At 42.3% G+C, this 23067-nt stretch overlaps 1 protein-coding gene across 4 annotated transcripts in view; it reads right to left on the bottom strand.

The window, feature by feature from the left end:
- ccdc57 (coiled-coil domain containing 57) overlaps nucleotides 1-23067 on the bottom strand; it is a 71560-nt gene that overhangs the window by 25943 nt on the left and 22550 nt on the right. For all 4 annotated transcript variants that reach the window (XM_034194385.1, XM_034194386.1, XM_034194387.1 and 1 more), the window contains 2 exons: nucleotides 10933-11025; nucleotides 2164-2410 (listed from right to left, as the gene is read on the bottom strand). In XM_034194385.1, the coding sequence (XP_034050276.1) occupies nucleotides 2164-2410; nucleotides 10933-11025 (340 nt within the window). The remainder of the gene's footprint in view (nucleotides 1-2163; nucleotides 2411-10932; nucleotides 11026-23067) is intronic.

The raw sequence follows: 23067 nt of genomic DNA, 5'->3' as shown, positions 1-23067 counted from the left end.
GGTCAGCCTCCTCCAGCATGATGAGCAGGAACACGGTGCAGTTTTAGAGGAGTTTATCAGTAGATATAGGTGACTGACTGAAGTGAAAGCAGTGGACAGACGTCATCCAGAAGAAAAGGCCAGCAAAGGCTTTATTTCCTGAAAAAGCTGCTTTCATGTGATGTTGACTGCAAAATGCTCAACATGTTTTGCAGCGCCTTTCTGGAGAGTGTTTGAACATTTTGCTGGTTTGACAGAACATCAGAAGCACAAAACAGTGTACTTTGGAAAAGAGTAACACTGCCAGTAAGCTGCTAGGTACCAACTTAAACGGCCGAGAACAGGGCGCTTCAATTGGTTCCAGAAAGGGCAGAGAGGGTGCAGGTTTTCTTCATAAACACCCACTCCAGCAGGTGATGTCACTGATTAACAGGTGATTCCACCTGACATCACCTGGCACTGTTTTGTATGGATGGATGGATGAGATTTATTGTCATTGTCATTACAAGTGCAACAACGAGAGTACGTCCACACTCACATTTCCACAGACAAGATACAGCAATTAATCCACAATTATAACTTGTTTACCATAATAATGCCACACATCAGAATTAAGACAACACATGTACATTTGAAATTGTTTATGTGCACTAAACTTGAAACTGTCCATTTTCCAAATTGAGGCGATGTGAGTGTGTGGTAGCCGCTGCAACAGAAGTTGTGCCGCCGCTAGCTTGGGGGGAATGTGGACCTGCCGCAGCTAAAACCACGCAGCACCCGGAGGGGAGAAGGGGTGGCGTGAGCAGTGGCTGGGATGGGGTGTGTGATGGGGGGCAGGAGGGGAGATAGGAGGGAAAGTGGAGCATGCTTCAGTCTTTGTCCATGTGTGAGTTTGTCTGTCCTTGTGTACTGGAGTAAGAGAGATAAGGAGGCAGCCAATCTTCCCAAGGCGGTAGAAATTCTTCTGGAGCAAAGCAATGGGAATTTTATCCTTGAGAGGCTGATAAGCCTGCCGTGTTTGTGGTTGAGCAGTGAAAAACACTTTTCCAGCTTCACATGAACAAACCAAATCCCAATTATGAAAAATTCCCGGCCTCTGAAATGTTCACCTTCCCCTGCAAGGCATGCATTTGCTGCAAGAGGTTATCCAATTTGCGTCTGAGTTCAAGGGTTAACGCAGTCTGAGAATGCATCACCTTGCCCAACTCATTAATCATGACGGACAAGCGAGGAGTCGTGGTTTTGGTGGCAGCCGTCTTGTCAATCTTCCGGTAGGTCAGGGCAGCACATAAGCCAATAAGTACCAGCCCTCCTACTATGAAACCAAATATGAATAACTCCTCAACGTCCTCCACAGAGAAAGGTGAAAAGCATGCGACCCGCCTTGTCTCCCAGGCGTGGAGAACATAGCCCGCAAGGTAAGTTCCATCCGGGCACGCAGGGTCCCCCAGCCCTGATCTTCTTGTAGAAAAAAATGGTGTCAATAGTGTTTGGAGACCAGCTGATCAATTCCATGATTAATCCAATATAGTTTGAAGAATTCACAGCCTGGTGAAGTAGGGACTTTGAGGGTTGGAGAAGAGACAGAGGAGAGAGGAGAAGATGCCGCCCTCCGCCCTCACCGGAGTCCCAAGCTGTAAGGTCCCAAGCTGTTTTGAGCAGTACCAGAATAAAACAACTAGAAAGGGTCCTTGAGGAATGGAGAAAAACAGCTTACTTTATCTTTAATGACGATTAGGACCCAGACATCAGCAGCAGGGAGAAGTACTGAAAACTAAATGTTTAAAACCCAAGGAAGCTGACACGTGTGCAGAAAGCAGACACAGAGTGCAGTGTGACTGAGTGATGGAGCTGAGGCAAGAAGGGAACCTCCAGGTGTGGAGTGTGGGGCTGAGGCGTGGCCGGTGAAGGGAGGGCAGACGATGGAGGTGGACGGGGCAGAAATGAGAGTCTGAGAGGTGATCAAAAAGAGCGGAAGAGCATGTTAAGAGAAATGTGGAAGAAGAAGCCTGATATGCTTTAGTTTGGTCTGATGTCATTAAAAAATCAAAAGCTTCTAATTTGAAAACGTCTACTTCAGATAATGAGACAGAACTGTAAAATACAGTGCTCCTTAGTGGAAGTTGGTGCATGGCTGCATTACCCACACACGCACACGTGTGTAAGAGACGAAGGTGTTCACACCTGAGCAGCTGGATTTGGGGGCGACGTCCGTGCACGGTGGTGCAGATGACACAGTGATCTTATTGGTGGACACGGGGTTGGTGGAAGCAGCACTCTGGACCGTGTGTTGCTGCACCTGATGACGCAGGGCATGGTGGGAACCCCGGGAGTCCGTCCTCTGGATGATCACAGCCTTCAGGATGCGATTCTGTTCCTGCAGTCTACAGATCTCCTCTGACGCCAGATAATCAGCTTTTGGTGTCAAACCCTGTTGGCAGACAATCACCGATTGATGTGGACAGAGCAGCTGGATATACTCAAAAACTCAGGGACTATTTTATGACACCTCTGGAAAGGTTCTTGATGAGCAAGAACTTATTTTACATAATCATCCATAGATTCATTATTTAGTATAACTTTTTTCAAAATGCTACATTGAACACTTTGGAACATTTCTGCCAATAACTCAAAAGCTAATGATTACTAAAAACAGTCCATTGACAATATGTGCAGTTATTGTTTTGGCTGCCCCCTGGTGGTAGAAATCTACAGTGAGATTTGGCAGAGGTTTTACGCCAGTTGTCCTTTGTGATGCAACTCCAGTTCCTCAGCAGTCTCCCGGCCAAGTACGAGTCCAAAGCAGCTCTGCTAAACCCCTGAGACCTGACGGTATCATGCGCACACAAAGCGGGACTTCTGGCATTCTGCTCTGTAGAGTACAGTAGAAAGTACCTCAGCAGCTTTTTGTATAGAATTCAGTTCTTCATACAGTCCAGTGTTGATCTTTCCTGAAGGTGTTTTCTCTTCTGTCTTTGAGTGACTTGTACTGTTGTTAGAGCACAGTATGGAAACTGTTGAAGGACCTTGAAGGACACTGCATTCACAGACATGAATCATGAGAAGTATTTTATACTTTAAGTGCCAAAAAAAAATGCAAACTACGAACATCTGAAATTTTAACAAACAATACTTCAACTCTTCCTGTGTAAGAGAATATTGTATCTGTGAAACATTTATCAGGATCCCTACGACACTTTAAACTGCCCAGTGGGTTTCCACAACAATGGTTCATACCCCCCCCCCACAGGCGAACACTACGTCGGCACAACAAGACCGTCTTCAATATCATGCAGAGACTGCAATAGCTCGCACCTGAGGCACGAAATTTCATATTGGGTGATTTTAACCATGTATGTCTTAAGAAAAACCTGTTAAATGTTTACCAGATTGTGTCCTGTCCTACCAGGTGGGACTAAACTCTGGACCCCTGCTACAGATCTATAAAGGACACTTACAGATCACTGCCGTTACCATCGATGGGTTTGGCGGACCATAAGTGTGTGCATCTGCTGCCAACATACCAAACAGTCTTAAAAAGACAGAAAGTACAAACCAGAGACGTAAGAGAATGTAATGATGGAATGATGCAGTGTTGTACAGGAAGGTTTTGACTGCACGGACCAGGAGGTGTTCCAGCAGTCCTGTGTTGATGACCTGGACAAGCTGACACATGCGACATGCTCATATACGTATTATTTTCTGTAGAGATGTAATTGTTCCACATAAACAAGTAAAAATCTGTCCTAACAACAACAACCAATGGATAACCAAAACTGTTAAGGACAGAAAAATAAATCATGCAATCGTGCCCTGACAGATCACAACACCAGGTGGAGCGTGAGCTGCACTTCCTGACCACCTGCCCGCTGCACCAAGACATCAGACACATACAGAGACACAGATCACAAACACCCAAAAAGATGTCCAACACTGTCAAACTTCACTATCTGTTGGCTGAAGTACAACAATGTGCGAACACAGCAGCAAGGTTTGTGACACAAATAGAAGAAGCAACGATACAATTAACCCTAACCCTAACCCTTAATTAAAACATGCGATTTTCTGGATTGTGCGCAATATTTCGGACAAAAAATAAACAAGTCCACAGTGAACAACAAACCAAGCCCATGAAACCACCTCCCCAATTAACCCAAACAACCCTCACAAACGGTGACACTGTGCAAAAACATGGTGAATGGTTTCCTTAAGTGGACAAAAAGGACAAACCCCATCAACCCTTTGAGCCAGGTGTGCCAGATACATGCTTGTAGCCAGAAGCCTGTGTACAATCCTCCACCGGAGGTCCCCCATTTGTGTGGTGACAGGCTTTACCAGCACCCCACAGGAGACAAGTCGGCACCAAAAACCTCAGACTTCAACCCTGCTAAAGAGTGTAAGTGTGACACTTTGACACAGGTATAACAGAGAGCCTTTTTACCGATACTCTCAAACTCTCCCAAAGCAGGTGTCCTGAAAGACAGGAGAGCCCCCTGCTCCTCCTGCCACACCCCTACAGCAGGCGAAACACTCAGAGAGGGGAACACATACTCACATTCATCATCCCACTGGCCAGACAGAGTACGGTTCTCATCAAACGCTCATTGCGGTCCTGGCAGGGAAGCATAAACCTCCTCCACCACCCTGAGCAGCATCCTGGAGGACCAAACTCCTCCAAAAAAAGAGGCTCCTCAAACAGCCATCCCAGATATGCCTACATTGTCCCTGCACACAGCGAGGACCTCCCATGCCTGGAGAACTGACCGGTAAAAAGCAGAGGTATGCATCCCAATGACGTCCCACCGATGCAGGAGGAACAGATGTTTGTCATACCCAAGACCTGCCTCCTTCTTCATCAGGACACAAACCATATGCTGCCAGCTCAATCCAGAGGTGTACAACAGTCTCTGAGCATCCTGCAATCTAAAGGTCGACACCTGAGCAGAAATGTCCACCTGCCCTGTCCTCCTTCATGAAGCGACATAAACAGCGCGGGAGCCCTGATCCAGTGATGGCCTGACAAGAAAAAGTTGACCACTAACCGCAGCAACTGCTCAACAAGGCCCCGTAGTGGAGGAAGGACAAACAGTTTGTGCAACAGCGCAGAAGCAACGAAGTTATTGGCGACCAGAACTCACACACTATAGAACATCTGGGGCAGCAAACATTGCCATTTGGACAGTCTGGTACACACCATCTCCACCAAGCCATCCCAATTCCTCTGACGATATCCATCTGTCCCCAGAAAAACACCCAGAATTTTCAAATCCTCCACTCCCCACCACAGACCATGTGGCAGACAGGGAGCAGACCCTTCCTGCGACCTCCCCATCAGGACAGCCTCACTCTTCTCCCCGTTTACTCTTGCAGAGGTTATGGTCTCAGAGCCGTAAACTGTCCAATAACCCATCAACATCTGCCTGAGTTGTGACAAAAACAGTGATGTCATCTGTGTAAGCAGAGAGCACCAGAGGAGGAGGCAGTTGAAAACCCGACAAAACAAGGCCAGACAGCTTGGCCCTAATGCGACACAAGAGTGGCTCAATAGCTAAAGAGTACAGCTGACCTGAGATGGGGCAACCCTGTCTTATACCCCGCATTACTGGGACTGAGTAACTCAACTCTCCTTCAACCTTAACCAAACAAGAAGCCCCATTATACAAAACCCCAACAAATGAAATAAACTGTTCACAAAAACCAAATGCCCTCAAGGTGGAAAACAAAAACTCATGATTAACCCGGTCAAAAACCTTCTCCAGATCAAGTGACACAAACCCACAAACCAAATCCCTGGTATTACGCAAATCAAACAAATCTCTCAAAAAAAAAAAAAAAGGTTGTCCATAATAGTCCTATTGGGCACATAGGGGTGTAGGGGGCTCTGGGTTGAGGTTTGAATCCTTGACTGTCTGTCTGCTGCACCTTACCCCATAGGGTGGACAGGCACCTCATCCATCCCCTAATCTTTCACATGTTGGCTCCTAGCGCCACACCCTGGTACACCGCTTCAGCAGGCGGGCTAAACCATGTGTGGGGCCACATTCCCAGTGGTTACTCCTATGCTCCAGTGCCAGCGTAGGAACATAGACTAGACACCCTGCAACCTCACCATGAGCCAGTTGTCTTGGTCTTTCCCTGCACATCCCTGCACATGCTTCCCTCCATGCCTTCCACCATTCTTCCCTTGCTTACTACCATTATTTAACTCCCAATTCTACTAAGTCCCACGTGTGGCAGCTCGGGTGTAGATGGTGGTGGTAGGATGGGATGGAACAACATCCTCCAAGGGCAGCTCCCAGAGCAACTGGGCAGGCCTGTTATTTGGCACATAATAGGAATAGTCCTTGTGAACTATGAAGTCCAGGACACCTTTCAACCTGTTTGCCAGTACCCTAGAAAAGAGTTTATAATCCGCACAGAGAAGTGCAACTGGTCTCCAGTTCTGCAACAGAGTAAGATCCCCTTTCTTTGGCAGGAGGGACAGAACAGCACGGCGACAAGAGCCTGCAACACTGTACATAAAAATCCACTGGCAGTCTGTTGATCTCCGGAGCTTTCCCAGATGCCATCTGCCGCACTGCCACTGTCAGTTCATCCAGCGTGATAGGGGAGTCCAAGGCCTCTCACTCCGACATCACCAGCTGGGGGAGATCTCTCAGCTGCACAGGCACCATCACAGTCCACAGCACTGTAGAGAGTGGAGTAGAAGTCTGTAGCATGTCTCTGCATCTCCGCTGAATCACTTGTCACCTGTCCGTCAGGAAGGCGAAGAAAGATCATCTCCTTCTGATGAGACGTCCTCTTCTCCAGTCTGATGAAGGAGGAACTGGGTGCATCCATATCCTTGATGTTTGCAAAGCGAGCCCTCACCATCGCCCCTTTCACCCTCTCCTGTAACAGGGCACCCAGATCCACCCTCTTCCCCTGCAGTAGACCACGCTGGTTGGGAGCCCCAGCTGTATGTAGGTTGGCCCGAATGTCCATAGTGACCCTCTCGAGTGTTGCCATGGCTACCTTAACCCTAGCTGTAGAAGAGGAAGTGTACTGTTGACATAAAACCCGAGTCTGAGTTTTGCCGGCCTTCCACTACTGACTCACTGTCCCAAATATCCCCTTCCTACACCTCCAGAAAGCCCAAAAAGATTCAAATAAATCACAAAATGCCCTGTCGTGCAAAAGTTTGGTGCTGAATTTCCAGTAAGTGTTGGACCGCTGAGTGTGTGAGTGGAATATTTCTGTGGTGATGAGATGATGATCTGAAAAACCAACTGGCTGAATGAAACTCCTGCGTAATCTGTTCCTGAATGAGTGTGACATAAATCTGGTCAAGCCTGGCTGCAGACACCACCCCATCCCAAGCCGGAACCCAAGTGTACTGTCTGTCCTGTGGATATGTGACCCTCCATGTGTCCAACAAATCCACCTCACGTAAAACTCCAGCCAGCGAGGAACCCAACTGCAAATGTGGCTCCTCACCAACCCGATCCAGTGACATATCTACAGTGCAATTAAAGTCACCCCTCAACACCAAACACTCACCAGCATCCTGCTGAACTAAAATGTCCCTCACCGGTTTGAATGACCCCACCCGCTCAGAGCCCTTATTGTGTGTGCAAATATTTTAAACACAACGGTCAACCCCTCGACCTGAGCCCTGACCAACAGAACCTGACCTTGCACAGTCTCAGTGGTGGATAAAACAGTGAAGTTGAAACGAGGAGAAACAAAACCATCACTCCAGCACTGATGTTGGAGCCATGACTTTGATAAAACAGTCCCCTCCATCATGAGCCCAGTCCACTTCATTATCTGTGTCAGAGTGAGTCTCCTGCAGGAACAACACATATAACCCCTTCTGTTCAAAGAGCTCAGAGACCAAAACCCTCCTCTGCCCATCCCTGCCACCGTTTATGTTCAAAGAGCCCACCTTCAGATGCTGCTTGTGCACTGAGGGGAGACAGAACAGTGTGTGCAATCTTACAAATATCTGGGGACAGTCTCAAAACTCACCTTGGAGACAAAGTGTGAAGCTGTGTGTAAGAAGGGAGATCAGCAGCTCTTCTGTTTAAGGAAGCTGAGCTTCTTCCACACTGTCAAAGCGTCATGACCCTGGTTTATAGTGCTTTTATTATTGAATCTGTTTTATTATTTGCAGTAGCAGCCTGGTTTGGGAACCTCACTTTGAAGAAAAGGCTCACTAAATCACATTGTTAAGTGGTCTGGATATAGAGTTACATTGTCTCATTAATACCTGCACATGCACAGACAGTGATCGACAAATAGTCGTTGATTTGCACACGTGTTTTGTGATCCATAAACACAAATTTCCGATTTGTAACGTGTGTCATTTGGGGAAAAAAGGTATTTGCAAAACTTTTGTTTTGTTTTTATTATTTGCTTTTTGCTGTTTTTACCAATTATTATACTGTTTTTAGATTTTACGGTTTTATTTAGTAGTACCTGGATCTGTAAGAACTTTTTACTTTTAGTTAACTTTTTACTCTATTTTTGTTGCAAACAAAATCCACCTCTAGGCACCAATGAAGTAACGCGATCCTAATTACAGTGAGAGGCACCAAATGCTACTTTTATTACAACTTATAACTGCACAGATATATATATATATATATATATATATATATATATATATAAACACACACACACACACACACACACGAGGCCTGCGCTCTACGCATGGTTAATAGAGCTGAATTTTATCCATGTCATTGTATATTTCATATCCCTTTAGTTAAGGTGTAGTAAGTTGCATTCTATGAATGTTGTTAAAATTAGAGAGCAATTTGTGACATTCATGAGGGCAGCACGATGGATTAGTGGTTAGCACTGTTGCCTCACAGCAAGAAGGTCATGGCATTGATTCCTGCCTGTAGCCCATGTTCTCCCTGTGTTTGCGTGGGTTTCCTCCAGGTGCTCCGGCTTCCTCTGACATTCAAAGACATGCAGGTTAGGTGAACTGGAAACTTAATAATTGTCCAGGTCTCCCTGGGTTAAATTAAAATTAAATGAGACTCCAGTGAATGATATAAAAGGTGACAGCATGTCATCACTGCAACGCTCTGGCAGCCGTACACAGCAGCTACATTTAAACTGATGAAACGCGCCTTAACTCACACCCAGTGTGTGCTGGCCCGTTCAGACTGTAATTAAAGTGCACCCTAGTCAGACGCTACTACGTAGTAAGTAAAGTGTGATGCTGCTACCTGACCTGAGTACCACGTGAACTGTGACAATAAGGGCTACAGTCAGCGGGTCGTGATCTAATATATAAGGCTGACTGTGTGTGTGTGTGTGTGTGTTCACGCATGTACACTTTCAGCTTAAGAGTCCCAGTGACCTCCCCCTTGTTGCCCTCAGTCAGCTGTCCTGCTTGTGAACTTAATGCCATCAAGTCACAGAACTATGAGCCACTGCTGCAGTAATTCAAGGCAAATGGTGGTCACAACAGATACTGACTGGTATCCCCCCCCAATAAAACAAAACTGCACCTTTCAGAGTGGCCTTTTATTGTGGGCAGTCTAAGGCACATCTGTGCACTAATCATGGTGTCTAATCAGCATCTTGGTATGGCACACCTGTGAGGTGGGATGGATTATCTCAGCAAAGGAGAAGTGCTCACTATCACAGATTTAGACTGGTTTGTGAACAATATTTGAGGGAAATGGTGATATTGTGTATGTGGAAAAAGTTTTAGATCTTTGAGTTCATCTCATACAAAATGGGAGCAAAACCAAAAGTGTTGCGTTTATATTTTTGTTGAGTGTAAGAACAGACAGCAGCTCATACTAGGCAGATCTGAAGAGAACTTCAGATCTGCCAACAGAGACACATGAAGGTAGGATAAAAACAGGTGTTTGCTGCAGATGTACAGCAAGATACCCCTAAGTAAGGCATTGGAAACTGCCAAATAAATGTTGCTCAACTACAGACATATGTGAGAGGAGGAAAAGCCAAGGAGACAAATGGACTGTTCTCCTGAAAAGCAGCTGCAAAGTAACAAAAAGCACCAGGACAGAACCACCCAGAACTGAGAATAAACAACACTGGAAAGACATTTGGGAGGAACAGGTATCACTCCATGTCCATACCAAGCAGCTGGTAAACAGCTGAGCTGACCAGAACAAGAACCAGTCATCATCATAACACCAGACATCCAACAAGTCTCAAGCATGCAGGGGTGGGATGAAGTCACCAGCAAGCCACTCTCAAGTCATCAATCGGCAACTCTCAAGTCAAGTCTCAAGTCATAATGGCCACCAATTGTTTGCAAGCTGACTTGAGACTTGCAGACTGATGACTTGTGAGTGGCTTGCTGGTGACTTCGTCCCACCTCTGCAAGCATGAGGAGCTGGACAGCAGCAGGTCTTGAAATGATTCACCCACACTGGCTAAAGAAGCCTTAAACCCACAGCAGCAGAGAGGGACCATTAACCATCCTGACTGGCAAACAGAAGGCCGACCAACACTGATCATGAAGAATCCCAAAGGGGACACGGCCTTCAAACGACTGCCCAGTGACCTGCCTCTACAACGTGGAAGGTCCTGTCATACGGCACGAGTCAGTACATAAGGACAGTTCAGAAAGGAAATGGAACCTGCACCAGATTGTCAAACCACCCAGAGCAATCACCAAAGATTCAAAGAGCTGACAGCAAACTGAGCAGTGTGTGGATGGATGACCTGTCACCCTCTCACCCATATTTCTATGTCTAACCTCTGCACTGTGTATGTCTTGACTTCTCCGTTACTCCACTCTCGAGACGCGAACTCACGATCTCTGGCATGGGAGGTGGGTACTCTGACCACAAGGCTAAAACCCAGGCTCTGGCCGTTGCTGTTGGGGACCACATGCACAGCGACACCTGCTGGCCTCCATCACAAACTGCCATGTTATAGTTCATGTAAAACCTACAGGATGAGGTGAGGTGGTCTCACCTGCACTGCCTGGTCTCTTTCCAGTTTAACAGAACGTAGTAAGACGGTCAAGTCCTGAAGGTCTTGTTCCTTGTCTCTCAGCTTGGCCTGGACCTAACACAGAACATCAGAGAAGCTCCATCAGAGTCTGTCCATTACATTCATTTGTGAATTTCATGTCTCAACAGATCTACATCAATCTTGGAGACCGCGACTTTTCATTTGAAGTGTGGATATATTTCAAATCCCTGCAGTCATCAAGGAATGAGATCAGGGGTCACCAACTCTGCTCTTGATTTCCATGTCTATCTGATCTCACCTGATGGGCATATGGACATTTTCTTGGACGCACAAACAGTATGGGACTGTAGAGTAAGTCAGTTCAGAGGAAGGAGGCAGTTCTCAAAAGCTGAGTGACTGTGCAAGAAGATGATGAGTGAGGGAAGCCACCAAGATGACCAGACTTCTCTGAAGGAGTTACAGCCTTCTGTGGCTGTGACTGAAGAAACTGCAAAGTGCAGCTGCTGCCTGTTGCATCTCACACGCACACACACAGAGGTTGATGATGGAGAGGAACCGGGAAGGATTCACTTAAAAAGAAGACGAGACATTTCAGTTACAGTTTACCAGAAGGCACATGGGAGATTCAAGCCCAGGTATGTTCAGTGCTGTTGAATAAATTGCTTTCTGATCCAACAGAGAAAAGGTGCACCGTGCACAGTTTCTCCACTCACATTCACTAAAGCCTGTAACTCCTCCACAGTTGTCTGAGTGGCCTCATCCCAGACATTCAAGATGAAAAGATGCTGTTTTCATTAACATGCAGATTAATTCATTTTCAATTCCATCCACAAGAACAAAGTTTTAGGTTAAAATAAATACTTTAAAATACATTGACAAGTTTTAAATTCCAAGTTGTGTCCAAAATGGCCACCAAATGACCATTTTCCATTAAATGCCCCTAAAATACATCTTAGGAACAAATCATAGAATTAATATACACAAGATATCATTCATACAGTCTGTTTTTGTTTTGTTTTTTAATACCAGAAATGCTTATCACTACGGAGCCCTAAAGAGAAATTAACAAGTAGATACTTTGGTGAGATCTCAGAAAAGTAGTTTTCCGTGGGGCTGATGTGGCCGATTTCCCTTTGGGCTCAGCATCAGCTAGTCACGGCAAGTTATTCACCTTCGGTTGCCATGGGCAACTACCATCACTCACCTTATGTTCTGTTAAAGGGTCCCTGTCACGCCATGACATTTTTACATATTCTTGAAGAATAATAAAAGCTTTTTCCACATGTTGTCTTTGTTTTTTACCATAAACTTACACTGAACAAGGATTTAGACGTTTCGTTACCCATCTGAGAATTTGTATTTACCGCCTCCGAGTTGACCTACTTTTTCGCTGCGACGGATGTGACGTCATGTGAGTAAATGTGTCGAAGCGCAGCTCTGTTTACCAATACGGCAGACACGGACAGCGAAGGCATAGTGAGCAATTATAGCGAAGCTTTAAGTGACATATCGATTGTTTTTGAAGAAGATGAGGAAGTTTCTGATGAACGAAGCGACGGTGAAAATAATGAGGGCTCCAACCGTATGTTCCAGCCGAATGCGACAGAAGACGAGGATGAAGCGCAGCTGTCAGGGAATGACAATAAGAATGCTGTGGAGGAGGATATAAGCTGCTTACAAAACACAGAATGGTTTGTTCATCACCACCTTTTCTTATAAATGATCATTTATTCCGGGCACGGTGTGTTTGTGTATGAAAAAAAATATTCCAGCAGCACAGCACGCTTAAATTCCGGAGTTTGTTCTAAAATCACTGAAAATAAAGTTTCTGTACATTCTGTATATATTTAATCATTTATAAGTCAGTTTCTTGTGGTTGCTAATTCTTCATATTTTATTCAAAGCAAATGATTGCAAATCTTTATCTGAAAAACTGTAGACCCACATGGGATGGGGAAAAAAGATTTCTAAATATAAGAAAAATTTACTTCTATATCTGTTGTCAAATTTTATCAGGCATAATATTGTAGAAAAATGTTTATGCTAAATGGAGACTTTCCTGTCTAAAATACACATACAGAACATCTGTAATCAAATTGTATCACATCTAATCTACTTTGAATGAAGAGAAGTCTGAACAAAAAACAGCCTGTTCAGTTTACATGCATACAGTGAGGAAAATAAGTATTTGAACACCCTGCGGTTTTGCAAGTTCTCTCACTTAGAAATCATGGAGGGGTCTGAAATTTTCATCTTAGGTGCATGTCCACTGTGAGAGACATAATCTAAAAAAAAAAAAAAATCCAGAAATCACAATGTATGATGTTATTCTGCACTCTTTAGCTGTGTTAACTGCACCTGTTTAAACTTGTTACCTGTATAAAAGACACCTGTTCAAACACTCAATCAATCACACTCCAACCTGTCCACCATAGCCAAGACCAAAGAGCTGTCTAAGGACAGCAGGGACAATACTGTAGACCTGCACAAGGCTGGGATGGACTACAGGACAACAGGCAAGCAGCTTGGTAGAAGACAACAACTGTTATGATTATTCATTAGAAAGTGGAAGAAACACAAGATGACTGTCAATCTCCCTCGGTCTGGGATTCCATGCAAGATCTCACTTTGTGGGGTAAGGATGATTCTGAGAAAGCTCAGAACTACACAGGAGGACCTGGTCAATGACCTGAAGAGAGCTGGGACCACAGTCACAAAGAATACATTAGTAACACATGATGCTGTCATGGTTTAAAATCCTGCAGGGCAGCAAGGTCCCCCTGCTCAAGACAGCACATGTCCAGGCCCGTTTGAAGTTCACCAGTGACCATCTGGATGATCCAGAGGAGGCATGGGAGAAGGTCATGTGGTCAGATGAGACCAGAATAGAGCTTTTTGGAGTCAACTCCACTTACTTACTTGTTTAGAGGATCAAATCAAATCAAATCAATTTTATTTATATAGCGCCAAATCACAACAAATAGTTGCCCCAAGGCGCTTTATATTGCAAGGCAAAGCCATACAATAATTACGGAAAAACCCCAACGGTCAAAACGACCCCCTGTGAGCAAGCACTTGGTGACAGTGGGAAGGAAAAACTCCCTTTTAACAGGAAGAAACCTCCAGCAGAACCAGGCTCAGGGAGGGGCAGTCTTCTGCTGGGACTGGTTGGGGCTGAGGGAGAGAATCAGGAAAAAGACATGCTGTGGAGGGGAGCAGAGATCAATCACTAATAATTAAATGCAGTGTGGTGCATACAGAGCAAAAAGAGAAAGAAACACACAGTGCATCATGGGAACCCCCCAGCAGTCTAAGTCTATAGCAGCATACCTAAGAGATGGTTCAGGGTCACCTGATCCAGCCCTAACTATAAGCTTTAGCAAAAAGGAAAGTTTTAAGCCTAATCTTAAAAGTAGAGAGGGTGTCTGTCTCCCTGATCCGAATTGGGAGCTGGTTCCAGAGGAGAGGAGCCTGAAAGCTGAAGGCTCTGCCTCCCATTCTACTCTTAAAAACCCTAGGAACTACAAGTAAGCCTGCAGTCTGAGAGCGAAGCGCTCTATTGGGGTGATATGGTACTATGAGGTCCCTAAGATAAGATGGGACCTGATTATTCAAAACCTTATAAGTAAGAAGAAGAATTTTAAATTCTATTCTAGAATTAACAGGAAGCCAATGAAGAGAAGCCAATATGGGTGAAATATGCTCTCTCCTTCTAGTCCCTGTCAGTACTCTAGCTGCAGCATTTTGAATTAACTGAAGGCTTTTCAGGAAACTTTTAGGACAACCTGATAATAATGAATTACAATAGTCCACCCTAGAGGAAATAAATGCATGAATTAGTTTTTCAGCATCACTCTGAGACAAGACCTTTCTAATTTTAGAGATATTGCGCAAATGCAAAAAAGCAGTCCTACATATTTGTTTAATATGCGCATTGAATGACATATCCTGATCAAAAATGACTCCACGATTTCTCACAGTATTACTAGAGGTCAGGGTAATGCCATCCAGAGTAAGGATCTGGTTAGACACCATGTTTCTAAGATTTGTGGGGCCAAGTACAATAACTTCAGTTTTATCTGAGTTTAAAAGCAGGAAATTAGAGGTCATCCATGTCTTTATGTCTGTAAGACAATCCTGCAGTTTAGCTAATTGGTGTGTGTCCTCTGGCTTCATGGATAGATAAAGCTGGGTATCATCTGCGTAACAATGAAAATTTAAGCAATGCTGTCTAATAATACTGCCTAAGGGAAGCATGTATAAAGTGAATAAAATTGGTCCTAGCACAGAACCTTGTGGAACTCCATAATTAACCTTAGTCTGTGAAGAAGATTCCCCATTTACATGAACAAATTGTAATCTATTAGATAAATATGATTCAAACCACTGCAGCGCAGTGCCTTTAAAACTTAGCATGCTCTAATCTCTGTAATAAAATTTTATGGTCAACAGTATCAAAAGCAGCACTGAGGTCTAACAGAACAAGTACAGAGATGAGTCCACTGTCTGAGGCCATAAGAAGATCATTTGTAACCTTCACTAATGCTGTTTCTGTACTATGATGAATTCTAAACCCTGACTGAAACTCTTCAAATAGACCATTCCTCTACAGATGATCAGTTAGCTGTTTTACAACTACCCTTTCAAGAATTTTTGAGAGAAAAGGAAGGTTGGAGATTGGCCTATAATTAGCTAAGATAGCTGGGTCAAGTGATGGCTTTTTAAGTAATGATTTAATTACTGCCATCTTAAAAGCCTGTGGTACATAGCCAACTAATATAGATTGATTGATCATATTTAAGACTGAAGCATTAATTAATGGTAGGGCTTCCTTGAGCAGCCTGGTAGGAATGGGGTCTAATAGACATGTTGATGGTTTGGAGGAAGTAACTAATGAAAATAACTCAGACAGAACAATCGGAGAGAAAGAGTCTAACAAAATACTGGCATCACTGAAAGCAGCCAAAGAGAACGATATGTCTTTGGGATGGTTATGAGTAATTTTTTCTCTAATAGTTAAAATTTTATTAGCAAAGAAAGTCATGAAGTCATTACTAGTTAAAGTTAAAGGAATACTCGGCTCAATAGAGCTCTGACTCTTTGTCAGCCTGGCTACAGCGCTGAAAAGAAACCTGGGGTTGTTCTTATTTTCTTCAATTAGTGATGAATAGTAAGATGTCCTAGCTTTACGGAGGGCTTTTATATAGAGCAACAGACTCTTTTTCCAGGCTAAGTGAAGATCTTCTAAATTAGTGAGACGCCATTTCCTCTCCAATTTACGGGTTATCTGCTTTAAGCTGCGAGTTTGTGAGTTATACCACGGAGTCAGGCACTTCTGATTTAAGGTTCTCTTTTTCAGAGGAGCTACAGCATCCAAAGTTGTCCTCAAAGAGGATATAAAACTATTGACGAGATAATCTATCTCACTCACAGAGTTTAGGTAGCTACTCTGCCCTGTGTTGGTATATGGCATTGGAGAACATAAAGAAGGAATCATATCCATAAACCTAGTTACAGTGCTTTCTGAAAGACATCTACTGTAATGAAACATATTCCCCACTGCTGGGTAGTCCATCAGAGTAAATGTAAATGTTATTAAGAAATGATCAGACAGAAGGGGGTTTTCAGGGAATACTGTTAAGTCTTCAATTTCCATACCATAAGTCAGAACAAGATCTAAGGTATGATTAAAGTGGTGGGTGGACTCATTTACATTTTGAGCAAGCCAGGATGAGAACAGCCCCATGAAAATCATCCCAACCGTGAAGCATGGGTGTGGAAACATCATACTCTGGGGGTGCTCTTCTGCAAAAGGGACAGGACGACTGCACCGTATTGAAGGGAGGATGGATGGGGTCATGTATTGCGAGATTTTGGCAAACAACCTCTTTCCCTCAGTAAGAGCATTGAAGATGGGTCATGGCTGGGTCTTCCAGCATGACAATGACCCCAAACACACAGCCAGAGCAACTAAGGAGGGGCACCATAAGAAGCATTTCAAGGTCCTGGAGTGGCCTGGCGAGTCTCCAGACCTGAACTCAATAGAAAATCTTTGGAGGGAGCTAAAACTCCAAACCTGAAAGATTTGGAGAAGATCTGTATAGAGGAGTGGACCAAAATCCCTGCTGCAGTGTGCAAACCTGGTGAAAAACTACAGGAAACGTTTGACCTCTGTAATTGCAAACAAAGGCTACTGTACCAAATATTAACATTGATTTTCACAGGTGTTCAAATACTTATTTGCAACAGTAACATACAAATAAATTATATATATATATATATATATATATATATAAATATAAATCATACATTGTGATTTCTGGATTTTTTTAGATTATGTCTCTCACAGTGGACATGCACCTAAGATGAAAATTTCAGACTCCTCCATGATTTTTAAGTGGGAGAACATGCAAAATCACAGGGTGTTCAAATACCTATTTTCCTCACTGTATGTATATTTGGAAAACACAAAAATGTCAATGTTCTGTTTTTTTTTTCAGGTGCTCATGTGAATACAGTCAGCCGATGCCACTCATGATCAAGTCTTGCTGTTGCAGGGAAATTTCTGCAGTCTTGAAGATGCAACATGGTGGCGAAAATCCTCAATGTGTCACACAGCTGGCTTGTTTCTCGATTGTGTGTTTGGATGCAGGTGTCCTCAGAGTGGCACACTATGCCTACATGATGCTCCACAGTACGAGTGAGCACATGAAATAGAAAGTTTTATTTACATGGTTTATAGAAAAAAGTAAAAAATATTCAAAACAAAAAAGACAAAGAATAAACTGTTATTTTGAACATAAATCCATGCTATTTTTTGTTGCAGAAAGTATCGTCATATCGCATATCGGCAATTTGTGCAGTTGTGCTGGGGACACTTGGGAAGGCACAGAAGCTTGCCACTACCAGCTTGTGTTGTATTCAAAATAAGGAGTACTTTTCCATCACCATCATCCGACTACACTGGCTTCCAGTTTCCTCCTCTGGAGTGAGGGGTTGGGCTCATCGGTGGTACCTGGTCCGCTTGGCAGCATCAGCCTCAGCTTTGTCCGTTCACGTTGGCTGCTCAGTGGAGGAGGATCACTGGTGGGGATTTCTGGTCAGTTTGGTGTTTTGCAGCTCTGAAGAACCTCTTTTGCTATGTCACTCATAAAGACTGAATAAATTGTTTATAACAAATTGTAAAACACGTGATTTGAATGAAACAATGTTAAACGTGTGAAATTGTATTTTTATTCATTTTATCATGCTATATAAAAATATACAAATGACAATCTGTTTTGTTTTTTTCATTTTCCACATATCAAATGTTGGATATGTGACTAACTTTCTCACTGTGAATCCTCCTCTTTTCCACTAAGGAAAGTATATTCTGAACCTTGGTCTCTCTTGCTTTGTCTGCTTTTGTTGTCTCCCTGCATTTTCATTAAAATGAAGGGTTGCCACCAAAGTCCTAAAACAGAAATTAAAACAAAATGAATAAAAAAGCTTATATACATTAAAAAAATGCTGTTTGAAAGTTAGGGTGTTACTGAGATAACATACACAACTTACCAGCAAAGCTGACCCTGATATGAGACTCGATCACGAGTGGCATCAGCTGACTGTGTTCACATGAGCACCTGGAAAAAAAAAAAGAACATTGACATTTTTGTGTTTTCCAAATATACATATGTAAACTAAACAGCCTGTTTTTTGTTCAGACTTCTCTTCATTCAAAGTAGATTAGACGTGATACAATTTATGATTACAGATGTTCTGTATGTGTATTTTAGACAGGAAAGTCTCCATTTAGCATAAACATTTTTCTACAATATTATGCCTGATAAAATTTGACAAAAGATATAGAAGTAAAATTTTCTTTTATTTAGAAATCTTTTTTCCCCATCCTATGTGGGTCTACAGCTTTTCAGATAAAGATTTGCAATCATTTGCTTTGAATAAAATATGAAGAATTAGCAATCACAAGAAACTGACTTATAAATTATTAAATATATACAGAATGTACAGAAACTTTATTTTCAGTGATATTAGAACGAACATCTGAATTTAAGCACGCTGTGCTGCTGAAATATTTTTTTCATACACAAACACATCGTGCCCGGAATAAATGATCATTTATAAGAAAAGGTGGTGAGTGAACAAACCATTCTGTGTTTTGTAAGCAGCTTATATCCTCCTCCACAGCATTCTTATTGTCATTCCGACAGCTGCGCTTCATCCTCGTCTTCTGTCGCATTCGGCTGGAACATACGGTTGGAGCCCTCATTATTTTCACCGTCACTTCGTTCATCAGAAACTTCCTCATCTTCTTCAAAACAATCGATATGTCACTTAAAGCTTCGCTATAATTGCTCACTATGCCTTCGCTGTCCGTGTCTGCCGTATTGGTAAACAGAGCTGCGCTTCGACACATTTACTCACATGACGTCACATCCGTCGCAGCGAAAAAGTAGGTGAACTCGGAGGCGGTAAATACAAATTCTCAGATGGGTAACGAAACATCTAAATCCTTGTTCAGTGTAAGTTTATGGTAAAAAAAACAAAGACAATATGTGGAAAAAGCTTTTTTTTATTCTTTAAGAATATGTAAAAACGTCATGGCGTGACAGGGACCCTTTAACTTATCCATTATAAAAGGCTACATTCATTTTCATCTCAACTTTTAACATAAGTTATGACCACTAGTCTGTTTTGCCATCAATATTTTTGCATGAGGTCATTCACTTCGGGATTAGTTTGCTGCACTCCGGATAGAAGAAAACTTGTAGAGTCATGAGGAGGATGTGGAAGAGTTCCTAAACCCCAGAGCGGTCCAAGTGCTTTCAACCTGCAGGTGTTTCAAAGCTGGATTATCTCTGTTTAACAGAATCCTGGCTGCATGACAGTGGACCAACAAGCACGACAGACGTCTGTGGACATCAATGCTTCAGAAAGGACAGAAGCTCTGGGAAGGGAGGAGGTGTGTTAATCTACATTAAAAATACATTTAAATGTCCCTCTGTAGACCTGAACTCCCCCCTAAAATGCCTTCATCTGAATGTAATCTTATCATCTTCATTGAATTTCACCATCGTTATTCTTTTTAACTCGCCCTCTTATAACGTGTCCTTTTATGATGAACTCAATCATGTTGTGAAACAGCTTGAGGTTTATATAAAGACAATATGGTACAGTGATTTTAATATAAATTGGTTAGATAAAGGCAGTAAGCAAAAGCTACAAAAATGAGTAAATTTAATTATCAACAAATGACTAAAGGGCCAACTAGGATCACTCGGAAGACTAAAACACTCATTGATATAGCATTTTGTAACAGGCCTGAGCGCATTATGAAAACTTACAAATTAACAGGACTCTCAGACCACAACATGACTCTGATAGTTAGAAAACTGACTCAAAAAAAGACAGAAATATTTTGGCAAATTTGATAATAATAATGTAAAATTGATAATCCCTAAATCCAAAACTCTGCAGTTTCAAAGAGAACTAAAGAACTTAAATTGGGAACAAATCATGGCCACGGGACGACTGTTGTCATTTAATGACAGCGGCCGTCAAAGGGCTGGTAAAAAATTTTACAAAGCAAATAAAATGCACATTAAGCAAAACTACACCACCATGGTTGAACAATGATATTAAGAAACAAATGAAGACGTGAGATATGGCTCTAAAGAAATCATTAAGCTCCAAACTTGCCTATTAACTTATAAAAGTCTAAGAAATGAAGTGGTATAAGAATTACGTAAATCAACAGCATTTTATTACACTCAACTTATAGGTAATGCAAATTCACTTTGGAAATATTTAAATAATTAAACTAATAAAACAACTAAATACAAAGGAATTAGGGAACTTTCCATAAATGGCAAGAATATTACTGATAGTGTCACCATGGCAAATTAATTTAATTCTTATTTTGTACAGTCAGTTGAAAAATTAGCTAAAGATTTTGCACCTATTGAACATGTTAATTTTCCAGCTGAGATATCATCTGTGGACTATTTTCATGTTAAAGTTGATGAGACAAAGGTTGCACAAACTATCACAAAATTGTCAAACTCGAAATCGAATGATATCTACAATATTAATAGTTGCTTCCTTAGAAGATACAGTGATGTCCTGGTTAAACCATTAACACTTCTGGTCAGTCTGTCTATAAGAACTTCTGAATTTCCCTCAGGATGGAAAGAACAGTCATTGTACTGATTTTTAAAACAGGAAACCAGGACTCCACGTGCAATTACTGGCCCATATTAATTTAGCCTGTACTATCAAAAGTGATGGAGAAAGTGGTAATTGCACAACTGACTGACCATTTGGAAGCCAATCAGCTCCTCCACCCACAGCAGTTTGGTTTTAGATCTGGTTATTCAACCGAAATAGCAAACTGTTGTTTGGTTGAGAATGTGAAAAAAGTCCCTGGATAGGGGTGAGGTTGTAGGAGCAGTATTTTTAGCTCTCAAAAAGGCTTTCAAAATGATCAGTCACAGCCTGCTTTAAAGCAGAAGTATTTTGCATGTGTTCATCAGACATATGTGGGCACTTGTAAAAAAAAACAAACAAACAAAAAAAATAAAAACATCACAAGAATCCGAGTTGGTGACCCGGGAAGTTTTTGGAAAATCTCATGATTTCACATGAAATGACCCTTAAGAATGAGGACTTATCTTGAGCTACACTGTTCTCTGTTCTGAAGATATGATGCAAACCAGCCCACTGCCTCATGTTAAAAGACAGTTAAATGAAAAACTGAATCACTTTCCTCTCTCTCTCTCGCTCTTTGATACGGAGAAAAGGAGAAATATATTTCTTATTACTTTAGTTATTGGTTTAAAATTGTAAAACTATGACACTATAAACTTGAAATACGATCGAACTGGTACATTTTCAAGATTCCAAAAAGGTATAATTTGGACTATCTGTGACTTAATTCTATGGAGTGACAGGATTAAAAACAGCAAGAATGGTGACAAAGGTCAGTGTCATTTTGTACAGGGGTTAAAAGTTAAAATTGCTCCAATTTTGGTAAAACGTGATGCAAATTATTGGTTGAGCTAATAGGATTAATAAATGGAATAGTGTTGACAGTGTTGAATGCTTGGTCTCCAAAGTAAAGGTCAAACAAGGTCTACGTATATTGGATTCTATGACATGTGACATATGTTACCCTGTAACGTGATAAGTAAGGATGATACATGGTCCAAACTATTCCTTTTTAAAACCGTGTTAACTCAACTAGCAATTTGCATCACTTTTTACCAAAATTGGAGCAACTTTAACTTTTGTCCCCTGTACAAAATGAAACTGACCTCTGTCACCATTCTTGCTGTTTTTATCCCGTAACTCCATAGAATTCAGTCACAGATAGTCCAAACTATACCTTTTTGGAATCATTATGATCAGGCAAATAATGTGGAATATTTTTCAATATGATTTGGAGCATCTTTTAATTTTGACCTGTGTAATTCTTCAATTGACCCCTACCTGACCACCGATTGAAAATTCAACTGGCCAATTGTTTTTTCTAAAGAGGATTGTCTGAGAAGTATTTCCGCCGAATTTGATGTTTTTATCACCATTTCCAGGATTCCCCTCTAAATATTCTCTTATCCACTGCACTACAAGAGCCGGGCGGAAATTTGCACTACTGGGCACCTGGTGCTGCCCACCGTGCGCCTTGGGGCAACTGTTTGTTGTGATTTGGCGCTATATAAATCAAATTGATTGATTGATTGATAAAACCCTGTGCCAATGTGAGAAAGCAGCTTCAGCCTCGGCCCCACAAATAATAATAATAACGCAGTCCAAAAATTGACACTCCAGTACAGTCTGGCAGGTGTTCATCTGTGTTCCAGAATCATTAAATGCACCAGACCAGCTAGAACCAAACCATAGGTTCCTGGACAGTCACCTCTGTGCTTCTTCTCGCTGGCTTTATTTCTTCCTCAGCTTTACAGCCATTTTGACACCGTGATCCAACTTTTAACTTTGTGTTCATCTGTTTCTGACTGCAAAATCAGTCTTTTGCGCACGCTACCGTTCTGCATAAATGCTGTTGTTGAGCACGAGTTATTGTGTCAGTGCGCATGGAGCACACCTCATCTGAGCCATTAACAAGATGTTAAATCTATC

This window comes from Thalassophryne amazonica, chromosome 18 (assembly GCF_902500255.1).
Source record: "Thalassophryne amazonica chromosome 18, fThaAma1.1, whole genome shotgun sequence".
Classification (NCBI taxonomy): Eukaryota; Metazoa; Chordata; class Actinopteri; order Batrachoidiformes; family Batrachoididae; genus Thalassophryne; species Thalassophryne amazonica.
This window is presented reverse-complemented; position numbering and strand designations above follow the sequence as displayed.